The sequence below is a fragment of the Eutrigla gurnardus genome, assembly GCF_963514095.1.
Source record: "Eutrigla gurnardus genome assembly, chromosome: 9".
Classification (NCBI taxonomy): domain Eukaryota; kingdom Metazoa; phylum Chordata; class Actinopteri; order Perciformes; family Triglidae; genus Eutrigla; species Eutrigla gurnardus.
In genome coordinates this window covers 17,562,733-17,580,562 of record NC_139923.1, presented here as the reverse complement: position 1 = coordinate 17,580,562, position 17,830 = coordinate 17,562,733, and the positions used below count along the sequence as shown (strand labels likewise).

Genomic DNA, 17,830 nt, shown 5'->3' with positions numbered 1-17,830 from the left:
TGTGGTACAATTGTATTCATCGTCTATCTAAGTGAGTCTTCAAGTTAGAAGACTGGTGTTGAGCTGAAACAAGACATTTTCTAGCTTCTGTGTCATTTTTGAGTGATGGTCATGCAGGACATGACGTTGGGAGTAATTTGAGTTCATGAACTTCTCTAGCTCATGATATTATCAGTGGATGGCAGTTGGTATGTAAGCATGCATTGTATTTTTTTTCCAGGAAGAAAAAGATATTGGATTTTGATATAAATATAGGCTGCACGGTGGTGTAGTGGGTAGCACTCTCGCCTCACAGCAAGAGGGTCCTGGGTTCGATTCCCGGGTCGGCCCGGGCTCCTTCTGTGTGGAGTTTGCATGTTCTCCCCGTGTAAGCGTGGGTTCTCTCCGGGTTCTCCGGCTTCCTCCCACAGTCCAAAGACATGCAGGATGGGGATAGGTTAATTGGTGACTCTAAATTGCCCGTAGGTGTGAATGTGAGTGTGAATGGTTGTCTGTCTCTACATGTCGGCCCTGCGATAGACAGACTGGCGTCCTGTCCAGGGTGTACCCTGCCTTCGCCCAATGACAGCTGGGATCGGCTCCAGCCCCCCCCCCCCCCCCCCCCCGTGACCCTAAAATACAGGATAAGCGGTAGAAAATGGATGGATGGATGGATATAAATATATGAATATATAGTATATATTTTTAAATGATATGAATGTGATCAAAGGGGTTAGAAATGCACTGTTAAACTTGTTTCTTGTGTTAAATGCATTAGGCATTATCTTTAACATTCTGACGTTTCCCACCCCTCGGATGGTAATATCTAAGATGCCTATGAATGTCATTCGCACCTTTTTTTCACCTTTTCCTCTTTTTCTCTGTTACTCAGCTGACCTTTCTTGGATAAACACTGGTATGTTACTTTTGTATATATGCTTTTTGTAAGGAAAGGATAGAAATCATGGTTTCAAAATTAAACCTAATAGATAAACCATTAATGGAATAATGTATATAATATATAAAGTAGCCTAAAATAGAATAGTGGAGAATATAACAACATAACAAATAGTCCTTACAACATACACTTGCTTTAACAATTGAGACGTTTAATCGTTTGTGTTGTCGATTGTAGTAATTTACAATCATTTATTTTCACTTTAAATTGTTCAAACACACATAATTAAAACATGTAGAAGTGTAGTGTGAGACCCTAATTATCATATATTTTCTTTCTTGCTTGTGTTGGTCAATGCTCTGCAGGTTTACTGGTTCCCATACTGGTGGGCTCTGCAATCGGACTGGTTCTCATTGTCTTATTAATAAGCTGCCTATTAAGGCAAAAAAGGTAAGCAGTGCACCAAAACGAGAAAATGTTATGCTGACTCAATCAGAGAGAGAGAGAGAGAGAGAGAGAGAGAGAGAGAGAGAGAGAGAGAGAGAGAGAGAGAGAGAGCAGTGGGTATTTCAAGTGGGCCGTTAAACTTATTTGACCCGAGCATCATCTCGCTGGTTTGAGACTTTGGTGGCGTCCTCATTAGTGGAGCTTTTGGGGAATGTACGCTCACTCGTGCTGCTCTTAAACATCCTCGCCACGTAACTTACGAGGCCATTATGTTTAAATGTTGTTTCCTATAAAAGAGGAGTACACTTGAGAGTATTTTCTTGGGTTTGCATTACTGTGTGACTTCCAGATGTTTTTGTGCTACATAGTTGAGGATTCTTTTGATAATTAATTTGTATATTGGAAAAAGGTTTTAAACTGTAGCAGTGCACAAACGTGAAATGAATGACAATGTTTGCTTTTTACAGGACTGTTAAACAGCAGAACAAACAAAGCGATACACCTGCTAATCTTTTCAGCTTTTAGTATGAGGGGAAATCCCCTCTAAGTTTAGAAAATTGCAAAATAAAAGAAAAACAGATTAAGACTCACTTTTGTCATGATCTCCAAAACTGCTGCTAGATTTCCCCACAAATGTATTGAAAGGGCCAAATCTCATACAAATAATGACAAATACTTATCTTTCGACACCCAAGGCATTTCAAGATGTTCTTGCATGCTTTCATAAATATATCTGGTGGAGACGAAAATGTCTCCTCATTGGTGAATATCAATTCTCCCCTTTCATTTTGTTTATGCTAATGACACAAAATCTGCTTCCCGAGGTGAACGGCTGACGGTCTCATCACAGATGTGTTGGTGGCCGGTCTTCAAATGTTCCTTCTCTGTCTCTTTCTTCCATCTGCAAAAGTCATTCAGCAGTAATTCTCTGTTTATACGGTCTCCTGCTCATATATCATGGATCTAAATAACAACCTTTATTTTGACAGCGAAACCAACCTCAGCAAGAGATAGTTGATTAAATGAATCTACAGCTTAGGAGAGAATACATTTAAGACCGCAAATTGCATGTATTTAAAGATATAGATGTCACATATGATCAAATTGTGAATGCTTTATGGTCTTTTTATTCCTTAGATCTAGTGCTGCTGAACAGGATGACAGTAAAGGTGTTGGATACAACAGTGGCGAGCGAGACGAGCGCGGCCCAAGAGTATAGCCCATCGCTCTGGACGTTCATCAAATGAACCCGAAGACCATGAGCCTGGTGTACTGTTGCATCACTTCATTCTGTATTTGTGTCCCATGGGTCAGCTGTGGAAGCATGAAAGGTTTAAGTAGATGCATCACAAAGTTTGCATGCAGCTCTGGGGGTTTTGGACGCACTCCTTTTTTTTTTTCTCAAGCCACATTCTGGACTTCCTTTGCTGTGTTGTGGCGGCCAGAACCAGACGGCCTCCATGCTGGATGTTTTATGCTGCATGATTGCTCTCTGAGAGCAAGAGCGACAGACGTTCTCTTTAACCCCCCTTTTATTTATCTGACAATGATGTGGTGAGTTTCTTAAGGAGAGCTCCACACAGATTCTTCCAGACAAACACAGTAAGACCCGGACCTGACCTGGTGAGACTTTAGGTCAAGCATGACCGTGGCACCCATTCCCTTGGTGTACGTGGTGGAAAGCCCAACCACAATCCAAACAATAGGGGGACAGGAGTCGACAGACTTCCCTGATGGTAGGGTGGCCTGAGAGGGAAGGGCTATACCACATTTTCCACCAACCCTGTACTTAGAGCTAGATTTTATAATAAAAGGGTGCTTGATTCCATACAAACACAGAAGCACACAGCTCCTTCCCTGCGAATAATGCTGAGAAAAAAAAGGCTTTTGTGTTTTCAGGCTGCACGTGGGCTGACCCCTAACCTCTGTCCGCCCGCCTGATCACAAGACTAACCTCTCAGTAGGACTCAGTTAACCACGGGGCTGCTGGGAGTTGTTACATTAGCATGTCATCCTCACAGGGTTTCTCTCTGCTATTTTACCGTCTCTTCTGCCTTCATGGCATTCATACATTTATGTCAGGTGATTTCAGATGTTAGAGTTTATGTTCATTATACAGTAGGCGTATGTTTTATGCTTATGACATAGTAAAATGACACGTTTACTGTACTTTAGACTAATTAAACAAGCCGTCTGGTAAAATGAGGAAATTGCATGGTAAAGAGAAACACGGGGTGACTGTTTCTCCTTAAAAGGTGTTGGAAAAAGTACATTCATCAGAAGATTATGTTACCCATTCATTGCTGCTTGTGGCCTCATTACACTGATAAGGCACACACCATGTGTTAAACTGTAGTCTTGTACATTTTATTTGTGCCATGTTCTTCATGTATAATAAGTGTAAATAACTGCTGTCTCAGAATAAAATAAATAAATAAAGTAAAATGTCATTTTTATTGCATACTTTTCACAGCGCTATCAGTGACCTACAAGGTCATATTTTGACCTTGAATGCTTCATTACAAAACCAAACACAAGATTTCAGTCATTTGTCCCGTTAAAAGCAAAACGCACAGCTCCTTTCTGACCCAAAAAACCGTTGTTGGACATTTCTGCCATCTAGTGGCTGGTTCCATCCAGTACAATAACAGAGCGCTTTACTTCCGGGTTATCGAGCTTTGAGCTTCCTAGGATCGAGTGCTCGCTGTTATTGTGCATGTCGGTATGGCGATGTATCACCAGCCTGTGCTGAAGAACAGGCGCACTCTCCTCGAGAGAGCAGAGAAATTCATCTCTGGTATTTATTTCACGGACTGCAACCTGAGAGGACGGTAAGGCTGCTGCTGTACAGCTGCACTGTCTGATCACAATGCATGCACTATTAATCACAGTACAGGGAGATACGTGGACATTATAGTAGCAAGTTAACACTGACGTCATCATACTCAATGCACTTTGTAATTTTGTGGTTAACTTGATTGATTGACTGATTGTTCTCTGCAGACTCTATGGAGACTCTAGCCCCCTGGAGTCCCTCGTCTCCTTCCTTTCCCATAAACGGATCACATTCACAGAAGCCTCCAAGCAGACCTTTGCACCTTATAAAGTCGGTGATACCTTTGGCCCCACGTAAGAGATGTCATGTTCTTATCGCTCTCATATCGTTTTATTCCCTGTGGTCATGGCAATAACCCAAGTTGATACTTGAAGATGGTGGACTTGCTGGTTCAAAGTGACCCTGAAGATCCCCGAGTCCTGGAGAGGGAAAGAGGTTCATCTTCTGTGGGAAAGCGATGGAGAGGCGATGGTTTGGAGAGACGAGCAGCCGGTTCAGGTAGCGTAGCAGCAGTGTGATTCAAAGCCTGGCTGAAAATGAGATGCTAAAACACACGCCTGTATTTGCAGGGCCTGACCAAAGAGGGCGAAAAGACGAGTTACATCCTGTCGGACTGTCTGAAAGATGAGGAGCCACACAGGTCAGTTACTACAACGTGAGTGCATTGCTGCATCTGTCACCAGCTTTGTGAATTATCATATTCACTCTTGTTCTCCAGTGTCACCCTTTATGTAGAGGTGGCCTGTAATGGGCTTTTTGGAGCTGGTCAAGGGTCCATGATTGCAGCCCCAGATCCAAACAGGAAGTTTTCTGTCCAGAAAGCTGAGCTGGTAGTATTTAACCGCGACGTACAGGAGCTGCTGACGGATTTTGAGATGCTGATTGACATCGTAAAGGTACGGTCACACAAACCAGTACATTATTTTAGTTTGAAGTTTGATAAAAAAACGTTACGCTTCCTCCACAGGAACTGGGAGAGGGAGAGCAACGAGGCTACCAGGCCCTCTTCACTGTCAATGAGATGGTGAACCTCTGCGACCCCTCCGATCCCAGCACTTTCTCCAAAGCTCACGATCTGGCTCACACCTTCTTCAGCCAGAGGAACGGGGACAGCCAGCACACCGTTCATGCGATGGGTCATTGCCACATAGACTCAGGTCTCAGTCTAATGTCTTAAGTTTGTCCTTCTGACTATGGAAAACCAAAGAAAAGCTGGCTTTGTATGCCTGGAGTTCACTAATTAGTTATTTTTACTGATTTAATTCATCAGTTTACCAATGTTTGACTGTATTATTTAGGCAGCAGTCTTCTCTGGCTGCTTTTGTGTAGCTTCTTTGGTTAAAAGGGAAAAAATATATGTTTTTGTAGAAGCAAAATGATACTGAAAAACATACTGAAGCAGGATATGCAAATACAATCCAGTATTTCTTCCGATATTTTTGTCAAATGAGTTAAGAAGTTCTGTATCTGCAGCTTGGCTGTGGCCCTACGAAGAGACCATTCGCAAATGTGGACGAAGCTGGGTGACGGTGATCCGTTTGATGGAGAAGAACCCAGAGTTTGTTTTTACTTGCTCTCAGGTAATTCCCCACTAACTCAGCTTCGTAAACGTGGTTTACAAATATGAACGTTCGTGTTTAGTTTTTGACCGTTGGTGCTTTTCTGTCCAGGCCCAGCAGTTCCAGTGGGTAAAGACCTGGTACCCGGGACTCTACTCCCAGATTCAGCACTACGTTAAGGAAAGCCGGTTCATTCCAGTTGGAGGAACATGGGTGGAAATGGTAAATCTGATCTTGCAATCACATTTCATGTGTTCTATGTAGATACATTTAAACATATTATTGGGGCTGATGATGTCATACTAAGATGTACTAATTACATAATCTGCCTGTCAGGATGGCAATCTGCCTTCAGGTGAGTCCATGGTCCGGCAGTTCCTGGAAGGCCAGCGATTCTTTAAAAGAGAATTTGGCATCCATTGCAAAGAGGTAGAGATTAGTAAAAAGAAAACATTTTACATGAGTTTCACTTTTCCATCACATAATACAATGATCTGTTCTCTGCTCTCTTTAGTTCTGGCTTCCTGATACGTTTGGCTACTCTGCCCAACTTCCTCAAATAATGCAGGGCTCTGGCATTTCCAATTTCTTGACCCAAAAGCTCAGCTGGAACCTGGTCAACACCTTTCCTGTAAGTGGGTACTGGGCACCGATTCTTAAAAAAGTACCAAACACTTTTGGATTGTTGTGTTTTGATTTTCAATTTTGATTTCTCTTCAAGCACAACACCTTTTTCTGGGAAGGACTGGATGGCTCCAAAGTTTTAACTCACTTCCCACCAGGAAATTCCTATGAGATGAAAGGCAAGGTTGAAGACGTGAGTTTTTGTTTACCGTGTACACGATGCACGTTGAGTTTGTGAAGAGAATATTTACAATCCTCACAAAGCTTCCATCTCTTCCCACAGCTGGTGAAAAGCGTGAAGAACAACAAAGACAAAGGCCGAGCGAATCACAGTGCAGTGTTGTTTGGTTTCGGGGACGGAGGTGGTGGACCCACACAGCTGATGCTAGACAGAATGAACCGGGTGCAGGACACAGATGGACTTCCCAAGTAAGTTCCTGTCCCACACTAAATTTGCAGCACTCGTCAGTTCCAAAACCGAAGCCCAAACTGAGGCGGAAACAAAACCCCCTATAAATGAGTCACGCTTTATTTCACTTTTCCTGCACGGCGGGAGTTCTGTAAAGGTCGGTGTGCCGGCACGTAGGCGATGTTAGATTACGTGCTTGTTAAATGCAAAAGGATGTGAGTGATATCTGCTGATGTGTTTCTACAATACTAGTCAATGCAGTCATGTGTTAGTCGGAATGAATCAGAGGTGTAACCAGAGACGTCATTAGTCACTTCCACGTCAAACTCTTCTGTCTTTCTCAGGGTCCAGACATCCAATCCTGACAAGCTCTTCTCTCAGCTTCGGGCCGACTCCGCTCTACTTTGCACTTGGACCGGAGAGCTCTTCCTTGAGCTTCACAACGGCACCTACACCACACAGGCTCAGGTAGAATACCGTCAATACGAGAGGAAATGAGACAATAACTCAACTGACAAAACTGAAAAAAATCCAAGCACAAAGTTAAGGCAGATACACGCATAAATACACCTTACAGAGTAATACAGTCCCACAAAATAAACACAAATGAGAAGAAAGGGGTTGCACTTAATAAAAATGAAACGTGTGAAGTTTAAAACCATAAAAAGCATATTAAAATGTTTAAAACTGTTTAAAAAATGTCATTATATTTTCCAGATTAAACGAGGGAACCGGCAGTGCGAGGCGCTGCTCCATGACATTGAGATAGTCAGCAGCTTAGCGCTGTGTCGGAACAGCACTTTTCAGTATCCTGCGGAAAAACTACAGGAGCTCTGGAGGTCCAGATATGCCCATTAAAGTTTGATGATATATAAATGAGTTGTCTTTGTTGTTACGGTATGAAAACGGTCTCTTATGTCTTTTCCCTCTCAGGCTGCTTCTTCTAAACCAATTCCATGACGTGATTCCCGGCAGCTGTATAGAGATGGTTGTGGAGGATGCACTCAGGTATTACGAAGGTAAACTCTTATGTCCATTAAAACCACGGCCATATTCATATATTGTTTTCCCGAGAAAGAAAACATTGTTGCGTGTTTTAGATATCCGCAGCGGTGGTGCCGCACTTCTGCATGATGCCTGTGGAGCGCTGGCGTCTAAAGGCAACTCCACTGGCGTATTCAACACTCTGCCGTGGGAGCGCCACGAGGTCGTCCAGATCCCAGACGCCGCTGGTACACCTGGTCTGGGTATGTTTGATATTCCAAATATTTATGTTGTTGCCTTCCAAACTAGAACTGCATATCTGATAGTATCCATGGTATCTGTTGTACTGCAGCTCTGGTGAGTGTTCCCAGCATCGGTTGGTCCCCTGTCAGAGACAAACAGCCTGTGGCTCCCGTCTCTGTCACTGTTCAAGTAGGTTCTATAGATATATAGAGAGAGAGAGCACTTCATTCATTTACCAATATTGTAATTTAATTCAACCCAAAACGTGTAACATTCCAGGCCGATGGCACCGTCCTCATGGAGAATGGGATTTTACAGACGGTCATAAACAAAGATGGCACCTTGCTGTCTCTGTATTTGATCAATGCTAACAGGTACTGTAGGACATATATAGGATTATATATATTTATAAACGTTTTTTTTGTTGTTGATGAATTAACATCGGTCTCACCACTTGCTTGGTTTCAGAGAAGCCATCTCTGACAGTTGTCGTGGGAACCAGTTCGTCATGTTTGATGATGTCCCTCTGTACTGGGATGCTTGGGACGTGATGGACTACCATCTGCAGACGAGGTGTCGGTCATTCCTGTTGCATCTATGTTTTGCCACCTGGACGAACGTCACAGCATCTGCAGGTATTGTAGGTATGACTATCAGGAACCTAACTGCAGGGTTGACCCTACAGGAAGCCGGTCCTCGAGGTGGTGGAGCCTCTCCGTGTGCTGACCTCAGGTGGGCTCCGAGGCAGCGTCGGCGTCACCCTCAGGATCAGTGACAAGAGCACCATCACACAGGAGATCGTCATGGACGCCATGTGTTCTTACCTCAAATTCAACACAGAGGTATAACATCTATGGGGAAAAAATCATTAGAATCAATGATTCTGCAACCTAAGATATACTTAATGTTGCATCCTCTGATTTCAGGTGAAGTGGGCGGAGTCACACAAGTTTCTTAAGGTGGAATTCCCAGTGCGAGTACACAGCCCCAATGCGACGTATGAGATCCAGTTTGGCCATCTGCAGAGACCGACACACAGGAACACATCGTGGGACTGGGCCAGATTTGAGGTATTTTGTGGCTCTGATGCTATTAAAACAACAATAATGCTGGATTGTCTGTCGTTTTTCATCACGTCTTCCCTCTCAGGTTTGGGGTCACAAATGGGCCGATTTGTCAGAGCACAACTTTGGGGTTGCGCTGCTGAATGACTGCAAATACGGCTATTCAGTCCATAAGAACACCATGACGCTGTCCCTGTGAGGTTTCCCACTGTTCACATGCAACGATGCTGTTTAAACCACATTCACATTATCATCATCTAACAGCATGTCTTTGTCTTAGACTGAGAGCACCTAAGGCACCAGACGTCAATGCTGACATGGGGACCCATAATTTCACCTATGCAGTCATGCCACACGCAGGTAGGACTGAGCTGTTCTCAATAAACCTCAAAACTCTCACTGTGGAACTTAAGATGTGTTGTCTGTGTTTAAATATAGGATCCTTTCAAGATGCCAACGTTATCCAGTGTGCGTACAACCTCAACTTCCCTTTGAGGTCAATCCAGTGCACTCCGGACGCTGAAGCCTGGAGTGCCTTTTCCATGAGCACTTCAGGAGTCATCCTGGAGACCATTAAACAGGTATCCCTTTAAAGGCTAAACTTGACCTAATGTCACTTAATCCAATCAAACCCACTAACAGCCATTTACGGTATTCCACATTAGGCTGAGGACAGGAAGGGGGCACTTGTAGTCCGACTCTATGAGTCACATGGGAGCAGCGTGACCGCCACTCTTCGCGTCACCCTTCCGGTCAGGGAAGCTTGGCAGTAAGTACTTCTATTTTTACACGGGGTCACTTCTGTCTTTAATGCCGTCTGGTCCTCTAAGAACAAACGTTTTGTTTCCCTTTCAGTTGTGATCTCCTGGAGAGACAGGACCCCACCCAGCCAGCACGCATTACGTCAGAGGGAATCACTCTGAACTTCAGTCCCTTTCAAATCATGTCACTTCTGCTGGTCTTGTAAAAGATACAGCTGTTTAGTAAACAATCCTAAGTGGATAAACCAGTTAAATGCTATAAAATGTAGCATCTGGTGCTGCGGTTTATTCAGAGACTTTGATCTGGATGACAATGTGACAGAAATAATGTGATCACTTTGTATCAATAAAGTTTCAGCACTTTTGTAAAAACGTGTTTTATTAAAAACAATTTAATAGTATAAAAACATACATCCCATACAGTGTTGCCTCCTCCCTTTTTATTTGCTGTTCTGCCTGGTCACTCTCACGCTCTGCCTCTGTGGACCTGCAACAAGAAGGATGAGATTGAAATGTGGCTTTGTTTAATTTTCAACCCTTCCTCTGTAGATGTTTGTTTCTCCTTTTTGGAGAGAATATCACAAGCTCACCTGCAGTTGGCTCTGCGCTGCCGCTTCTCGTCCTGTTGGCAGTTGATCTCTTCTCATGTTTGCGTGGGTTTTCTTCTTGGGGCTTTTCGGTCTTTCTTCTCTCGGATCCGGCTTCCTTCGGATGTGCAGTCTTTTGTTGCTTTTGTGTTTTGGTCACAGTTTCCCGTTTGACCACCTTCCTCTTTGGTGTGCTTTCTGAGCGACTCCTGGCCACCTAATGAATTCAAACTTATGTTGAGAGTTAAATCTGTAGATTGAATTAGTCGTCAGGCAAAAGGAAGGCTAAGTACCTTTTCCTTGACTGTATCATCATGGTCGTCTTCTTTCTTTGCTCTCTTTTTTGCCTTGGGTGACTTTGAATCTGTTGTGAGAAAAAACAGATTAGTTCATGCATAGGTTTTTTTCCCCTGATTCATCCCCGCTGAAGCTCGGTTTCATATATTAAAAGTACCTTTAGGTGCCATGGGGCCTGGATCTCCCTAAAATTAGAACAGTACGCATCAGTATCAGTGACATTGGTGTCAGAGATTGAATTATAGGATTTTCCCTATTAACTCACTTTGAACCACATGGTTCTGCCATTGTGGTCCCGTATAGATTTCATTCCCACCACATAGTAACATTGCAGCCACGCCTCAAAGTCAGAGTAGTCTGCTTTCTGGGGATCATAGCCCTTTCCACCTAAAACACAAAGGCGGTAAAAAATAGGCATTCCACAGGGAAATCTGTGTATTATCTCCCATGTAAATAATTACGAACTCGTCGTTCACTCAAACATGGAACCAACCTAGGTTGACTACCTCCAGAGGTACTGTATGACACAGTCTGAGCAGGTCGCCCGATACCCCTTCCACTCCGTCTGCGGTCTTGTGCGTAGGAGACAAACGGAGGCACTGTTAGAAAATGTAAAGTGGCGAGTGTCTCATGATCCGAGAAATGTGAGCCTCCGTCTGGGCTCTTTCACCTTTGTGTCTGTGGTTTCACTTTTCACAGGCTTCTCATTTTCAAACAGATCTTCTGACTCAAGGCCTTCCAGTACAGTCCTGGCGGGCACAAAGGGTGGGATGTTCAATCTGAAAAAGATAAACCACTTTAGACCCGTTCTTTTGTCAAACAAAAAGCCTCTTGTTTTCAAAGTGCGTCGGCATCATACGGCTGCACGTAAATGTGATCAAAGAAAAACATTCTTTTCATATCTGGAGAGAAACCGGCCTTGAGACTCTCGAGAGCTGGTTCTGTGTTTGGTCAACATTACTATCGGCATACTCTCTGCCTTATTCTTCCAATCAGAAACACACAGGAAAAACACTTTGCAGAGACAAAAGAGAACCTTGTATAGCCTTTCTGGTCTGGCCTTGATTTATGAATCATTGTTATAAGCAAGCACTAAAGCAAAGCTACTCCCTGTTGGCTTCTTGCTAATCTTGTTTTGTTTCTTTCTAAACTGTGCATAGGCCTACTGTTGGTCGTCTCCATTAGGCACTGCTTCCTCCATTTGGCACTGCAGATGCAAACCAGCCATATGACTGGAAATATTTGTTGTCTCCCTTTAAATAAATACACATGTATTAATGATCAGGGAAGCACTTATCCAACTTTTCCTTTTTCTTTTTTCCCCACCCTAATTTGACCTCTATACCTCACTGTGTGGAACCCACTGGTTTCATTTTTATGAAGAGGTGACATGATGTCATGGTTTTCATGTGGCTCTGAGAACTAAACCTGCCATGACTGAATAAATGTAGACTTTATGATGACATTACTGAAGAAGTATTTCATTAGAGATTTAATTTATTGATTGGTGTATTGAACAAATACTTTATTTGCTGCTTTTCTTTCTCTTATTTGATTGTTAATGGAATATGTTGGGGTTTTAAACTGTTCGGCATACAAAACAAGTCATTTAAGGATGACATTTTCAGCCATAGAAAATGAAAATGTTCTCCATTGTTCATCACCTGAAAAGGATTTCAGCCCTCAGGTAATTCCCGATCCCATTGAAGTACTTCTGATTGAGCAGAACTTCACAGATGGGCCGGTCAAAGGCACGGTCGGACAGGTGTGACACAACCTTCTCTCTGCAAACATCACAAACTGGTCAGCGTGACAATTTGGTTGAGCAGGCGACTCGAGTGGCATTCTCAGCATTACTAACCTGAAGCTTTCATACTCAAACATGATGCAGGGCCCTCTATCAGGCTGCCACGTCCCATTGGGCTGCCAGCTGCCAAACCTACGTGCATCCACAAAGCTCAGCACTCTGCAGGGCTTCGCTTTGGTGTAGAAACGCAGATGGGCATGTTTGGGCAGCTCATCCTCTGCGGTGAAGCGGAAAAAGCCTGACATCCCAAAGCGAAAGACGACATCCATGGGCTGGTCTGCTTGCCCTGCCTTCGCTCTCTGTTTTGGAACATCGCTCTTCATGGGGGTCAGCGTGAGCTTCACTTCCTTTCCTCTGGAAGTGGCGGAGATGCGATAGGCTTCACAGGTGAAGGGCACATCAGGACTCTTGCTGACGTCAGACTTTGTGACCGCTCCAGTAAACACCACTCCCGTGCACATTTTGTTCACGTACAGGCTGGCCAGATGGAGCTCCGGTCCCTCAGGCATCTTGTTGGAACAAATGAAGCCGTTCTGCGGAGATGAAAGCAGCTAAGCAAAGATAACATCACAAAATATATCAAGAGCCTGATCAACCTTTCATTCACACTGAGGATGTGTGTGTGTTTGCATTTTACATTTAAAAACTTTCCAATGGAACACTTAATATGAACTTTTGCCAAAACATTATATAAATGCAAAGACAGCTTTGAAATAGCATTTATAAAATGAACAGAGAGGTGTAATTTGACAATTAGGTGAATGAATAGACATTAAAAATCCAATATATTAAAAAAAATAAAATAAAAAAAAAACACCCCAAATACCGTGGTTTATGCCTGATTTTCAGATTGGCAGGGTGCGTAAAACCTTCGCTTCTACACCACATTCTCACCGTGTATTTTGTTACCTTAGTCTAAACAACAGTGTTTCTGCATTGCAGAGAAAACAACCAAAGAACAACAAAGGAAACGCTGCTAAACGCGCGCTGAAGAGGTAAAGTGGGCGTTTTCATTGAGCCGCGAGGAACAAGTGGTAAAACCACGTACCCAAACCAGGAAGTAGACAGCGCCGTTGAAAATAGAGCCACTTCAACCGACTAAAGCTGGAGCTGCAGACACAAGACCGATGGAGTCGTTCGGATTCCTCTCTCGACACTACCTAAAGGTTTTCATAACATGCTTGTTACCAAACATGTTGTGTAACTTCACCGTGGGACCATGTGGGAATGGATGCGTTCGAAAATATCGCGAGATCCGCAGCGTGTTTTCACGCACACTATTTAACCATTTCTCATTCGTTTCGCGTGTAGGTGAATGTTTTTGTCACTTTTTATTATAATGAATCGAAACAATTAACTGGGTTTTTACAAAAGGATACAAATAAATCCGTGTTTCACATTTTAATGGTTATTTATGAGCACAATTCATATAGAAATATGTGAATCAATATACAATATTTTACAAAAACGACCCATTCAGTATTCCTTTTCAGTCTGGACACATTTCCACCAGTTATGACTAATATGGTAGAAAAATACAAAACAAATATCAGTTGTTACAAATAAGGAATGAGCCATTCACATTAATTCATAGAAAAAGAAATGTACTATACAACATGCAATTTTGGCACTTTTTTTCCACTATCATTTATGTCCATCTCTTGATCTGATGTTGAGGTCTAACTTCACGGTCCAATATTCATTGAAGTGCATTCATCATGGTCTGGGCTTGTTTGAGCTCTGGAGAAAAACAGAGGAAAATAATCAGAAATCTGGCTGATTATAATTGTTTGAAGTGGAAGAACATTGCGAGAAGAACTGTGATTTTACAAGATGCAGAACTGACCTGCAAGCAAGACTCTAAACTTGTCAGCAGAAACCGAAACAACAGTCGTCTCTGTTGAGCCTGACTCTGCTCCTTGTGCCTGCAGTTTAAGCTGAATCATCGGTTCATTGACCTTCCTCAGCTCACTGGAACTCAAAGTGTAGTCGACGCGCCAGGACACCGCTTCCAAACAGCCCACTGAAATTCATTACAAGGCAGAATCGAGAATCGAATCATGAAACCTCTCTGTCAGCAACCTCACGGAAAACGGCTCTGATCATCAGTAATATTTGTCTCCCTTTTCGAAAAGGACAAGATAGATGGCAATACTTACATCTCAGACTCGTCTCTCTTAATTTGCCTTGCAGCACGGAGTGCTTGTCTTCATATGATTTACAGAGCCCCGTTGTGTGCTCTAAAATAACAAAAGCATGTGTAATTAATAGTAAAGTCAAGATTTATTTGAAGTGCATAATCACATGAAAGGGTTTGAACACACTATTAGCAGAGGTACTGTGCCAGCACATTAATACAGAAGTAACCAGTCTATAAAAGAATAAAGGAACAGGGAAAATGTACTGGAAACATCAAATAAAATGGTCAACTGTGACTTTGAGTCAACTGTGACTATCAAAGTCACAATGCACCACACCACCCACCCATCAGCATTGTCCACACTGTGCATTGTGCTAGGACGAATCGAGTGACAGCTACCTGCAGCGTTTTAGCATATTAAGTTGCAGAGTAGACAAAGATGCAATGCCGTAATCTCCAAAAATAATACAATAGGCTGCGATTTGGCATCTGTGTGTTTCTGGCATTTGTTTATATTAGATTTCCGTGCTTGGACTCATATTCTGAGCACAGTTTGATATTAAGTAATGGGCAAATCTTAGAATAACTCTGTATTCATGAAGTTCTTACTCAATGCAAACATCTCGCACTGAAATATTACAAGTAATTAAAGAAATATGGCATATGATGTTTTTTCCACCTTTGTTCTGCTTAAACAACTAGTACTATGACCAGTGTAGTGTACCACTACCAGTACTGCTATTGGCACAAATTGAAGTATGGAAAGATGCCTGTGTACATGCGTGAATACATATTACACAACATAATCAGAACTTTTATACCAACCCCAGTGGACTAACCTTTCGGCAGACCGAGCTGCTGCAGCTCACTGGACAGAGACTCGCTGTCAACATCATGCTTCGCTGCACTGGAGAAAATGAAGCTGAGCACTGCCACACTGGCTTTGATGTCTCCGCTCTCTGCAAGATGGATTGATGTCATGAATTAATTATTTATAACATAAAATGCAATGCAACTATGACCATTTTATAGGTTTGTGTATAACTTATATTTAAAATATACTACCAGCAGTAGTGGAGGAGAATTAAGTACATTTACTCAAGTACTCTCATTATGAAATACTGGTACTTTAATAGTTTTTTCATGCTCCCTTATACTTCTTCCTCACATTAATATTATCATTATTTCAGAGGCCAATATTCCTTATCTCTAGCTCCTCCACTATATATATATATTTGACATATATCTTCAGATTTTACACACAAAACATGAGGCGCTTATAAAACACGAGGCACTGTTGTAGACTAAACAGCCCAGGAAGTACGTTACTTAAAGCACACCGTGATACTTCGGTACTTTTACTTCACATATCATTTTAATGCAGGATCTGTATTTGTAATGGAGTATTTTGGTAATAGAGCTGCAGTATAAGGGAGAACTCACCAAACTTTGCATCTGCAGTAAGCTTTGTAACCTTGTCATACTACAAATAAAAGAGAAGGCAGTTCTGATCAGGGTGAGTGGATTGTGAACATAACGGAACGTAATTGATTATGTGTGAAACTCTTACATCAATGCCATCACCGAGCAAATCCTTCAACACTTGAGCACAGAGGAGTTTCATCTTGACACTTGACTGTTACATTATTGAGGAGGAAAACACACGTATTAGTATAAGAAGGCACCACAAACGGACAGTGAATGAACACTCCTTCAATGTGTAAATGTTGGACGTATAACTACTCACAATTTTCGCTAATGTGCTAATTTCGGCTAGCACCCAATCTGGACAGTCCAGATCTCCACAGAAACGAAACCGCTACAAAAGACAATACATCACATACACGTCGTTTAATTCACTGTCACAGAAGTGAGTCCTTTAGACACTGTAACACCCACATTTACACCAAGTTAGCTGTTATCTGTCGCTAAAGGCCACTAGCTTAGCATGCTAGCTACCGAACAGTCGGGGACGAAACAACAAGTGTTAACGTTTATAATTACCTAATGCATTTTCTAAACCATGCAACTAAACTGTTCTATACATAAAACGGCGTCGAAATCATCTTACTCGTGTTAAATATTACGATTATTAAAGGTGTTTACCATGGCTGACAGTCAGCTGAGCACAGCTGTATACGGAAGAACAGAACAGGAAGTAGTTGTTTCCTCGGCGCATTTGATTGGACGAAAGTGCCTGCCATTCAGACACACGTGATGGTGCTGATGTTGCATGGCAACTCTTGTTTATATTGTAACTGAGTGTTCAGGGAGCCTATACTGGGTGAAAAATAAAATAACGAAAGACACGAATGGCCGTCCTCAGTGCGACTTTATTCCTCTTCACACATGTCAATTCCCCGCTCGGCAACCACACAACTTCCGATGACCCCTTCACAATAAAACTACACATCCGGTGTGATGAATACCTGATAAGACTACTGAGGGCTGCCACAACAAAAAGATAGGTTACAATATCATATTTGCATGGTATTAATTACACCTTGATACTTCATCACTTTGGGAGAATTGCTTTTATACATGAGTTTTTAAAATATAAATACAGTCAGGTCTAAGTGTCCTCAACCTTGTTTGGGAAGTAGAATAGAATAGAATAAAAAAATAATATATATAATATAAAATAATAATAATATAGAATAAAAAACGGTTGGCTAATCCAAGGTTTTTAGGAATTTGTTGTGAGACAAACCTGTGCAAAATGTGTGTTTACAATTTTGGATAGTTTATGTTAGATGATCCTTTTCATCATGCAAATATGCAGGAGTTTATATGAACTGGAATGAGAATAACTTTGTTAAAAAGCTGAGAAGGCAAGAGCATGTGTGGGACCCACCGTTGGGTGGGGAATATTCCTATGGACACTATATCATTTTTTGTGTGGTTTTGTGCTATACATCTGGCAAATCACTATTTAAGTTATACTTATATCAATGTCTTTTTTTGGAGGCGGAACAGGTGGAAATAATTCAGACAGCATCTCTGCATGTCGACAGGGAAACCAGATATGATCTCACCAATATCAAAGAGTGCACATCAATGTTTTATCTATCTGATGTATTTCTTTATTTCATATAATTTTCTTATTTATTTTTGTCTATAGGCTATTTGAAGTAAAGCACTTCTCTCTTGACAAACAGCCTAGGATGTATGATCTTTTTAACCTGCCGGTGTACA

The 17,830-nt window shown here is 42.2% G+C and overlaps 4 protein-coding genes across 5 annotated transcripts in view; 2 read left to right on the top strand and 2 right to left on the bottom strand.

Moving 5' to 3' along the window:
• islr2 (immunoglobulin superfamily containing leucine-rich repeat 2) overlaps positions 1-17,830 on the top strand; it is a 38,755-nt gene that overhangs the window by 5,315 nt on the left and 15,610 nt on the right. The gene's annotated exons all lie outside the window — the stretch shown is intronic.
• On the top strand, positions 4,003-10,142 carry man2c1 (mannosidase, alpha, class 2C, member 1). The gene is made up of 26 exons (XM_084018097.1): positions 4,003-4,155; positions 4,328-4,453; positions 4,535-4,658; positions 4,730-4,800; positions 4,879-5,056; positions 5,128-5,317; positions 5,634-5,740; positions 5,831-5,941; positions 6,056-6,148; positions 6,234-6,350; positions 6,441-6,536; positions 6,627-6,772; positions 7,097-7,220; positions 7,470-7,591; positions 7,686-7,771; positions 7,853-7,999; positions 8,089-8,168; positions 8,259-8,353; positions 8,448-8,552; positions 8,665-8,821; positions 8,906-9,049; positions 9,129-9,238; positions 9,324-9,403; positions 9,482-9,624; positions 9,709-9,812; positions 9,899-10,142. Exons 1-26 carry the CDS (start codon positions 4,049-4,051, stop codon positions 10,008-10,010), a joined length of 3,075 nt encoding a protein of 1,024 aa, XP_083874223.1. The 5' UTR covers positions 4,003-4,048; the 3' UTR covers positions 10,011-10,142.
• Positions 10,172-13,750, bottom strand: neil1 (nei-like DNA glycosylase 1). The gene is made up of 10 exons (XM_084018109.1): positions 13,544-13,750; positions 12,550-13,028; positions 12,353-12,472; positions 11,359-11,467; positions 11,182-11,260; positions 10,954-11,075; positions 10,846-10,873; positions 10,685-10,755; positions 10,395-10,608; positions 10,172-10,291 (listed from the first exon to the last, which is right to left on the bottom strand). Exons 2-10 carry the CDS (start codon positions 13,002-13,004, stop codon positions 10,245-10,247), a joined length of 1,245 nt encoding a protein of 414 aa, XP_083874235.1. The 5' UTR covers positions 13,005-13,028; positions 13,544-13,750; the 3' UTR covers positions 10,172-10,244.
• Positions 13,884-17,830, bottom strand: part of commd4 (COMM domain containing 4) — a 61,236-nt gene continuing 57,289 nt past the window's right edge. Inside the window, exons 1-8 of one of the 2 annotated variants that reach the window (XM_084018111.1) lie at positions 16,742-16,798; positions 16,383-16,454; positions 16,206-16,271; positions 16,079-16,118; positions 15,475-15,594; positions 14,655-14,735; positions 14,342-14,518; positions 13,884-14,235 (exon numbers count right to left, since the gene is read on the bottom strand). In XM_084018111.1, the coding sequence (XP_083874237.1) occupies positions 14,195-14,235; positions 14,342-14,518; positions 14,655-14,735; positions 15,475-15,594; positions 16,079-16,118; positions 16,206-16,271; positions 16,383-16,454; positions 16,742-16,744 (600 nt within the window). In that variant the 5' untranslated portion in view covers positions 16,745-16,798 and the 3' untranslated portion in view covers positions 13,884-14,194. Of the gene's footprint in view, positions 14,236-14,341; positions 14,519-14,654; positions 14,736-15,474; positions 15,595-16,078; positions 16,119-16,205; positions 16,272-16,382; positions 16,456-16,741; positions 16,799-17,830 lie in introns of those variants that run through there. The other variant, XM_084018112.1, reaches the window with a different exon arrangement.

Excerpts from the sequence above, each read along its gene's own strand:
- neil1 (XM_084018109.1), bottom strand. The coding sequence starts at position 13,004 with ATGCCTGAGGGACCGGAGCTCCATCTGGCCAGCCTGTACGTGAACAAA. Across the intron at positions 11,468-12,352 it reads AGGGCTGAAATCCTTTTCAG|ATTGAACATCCCACCCTTTG; the intron begins GTGATGAACAAT and ends TATCTTTTTCAG. Across the intron at positions 11,076-11,181 it reads TCTGGAGGTAGTCAACCTAG|GTGGAAAGGGCTATGATCCC; the intron begins GTTGGTTCCATG and ends TTTGTGTTTTAG.
- man2c1 (XM_084018097.1), top strand. The coding sequence starts at position 4,049 with ATGGCGATGTATCACCAGCCTGTGCTGAAGAACAGGCGCACTCTCCTC. Across the intron at positions 5,057-5,127 it reads TGCTGATTGACATCGTAAAG|GAACTGGGAGAGGGAGAGCA; the intron begins GTACGGTCACAC and ends CTTCCTCCACAG. Across the intron at positions 5,318-5,633 it reads TCATTGCCACATAGACTCAG|CTTGGCTGTGGCCCTACGAA; the intron begins GTCTCAGTCTAA and ends CTGTATCTGCAG.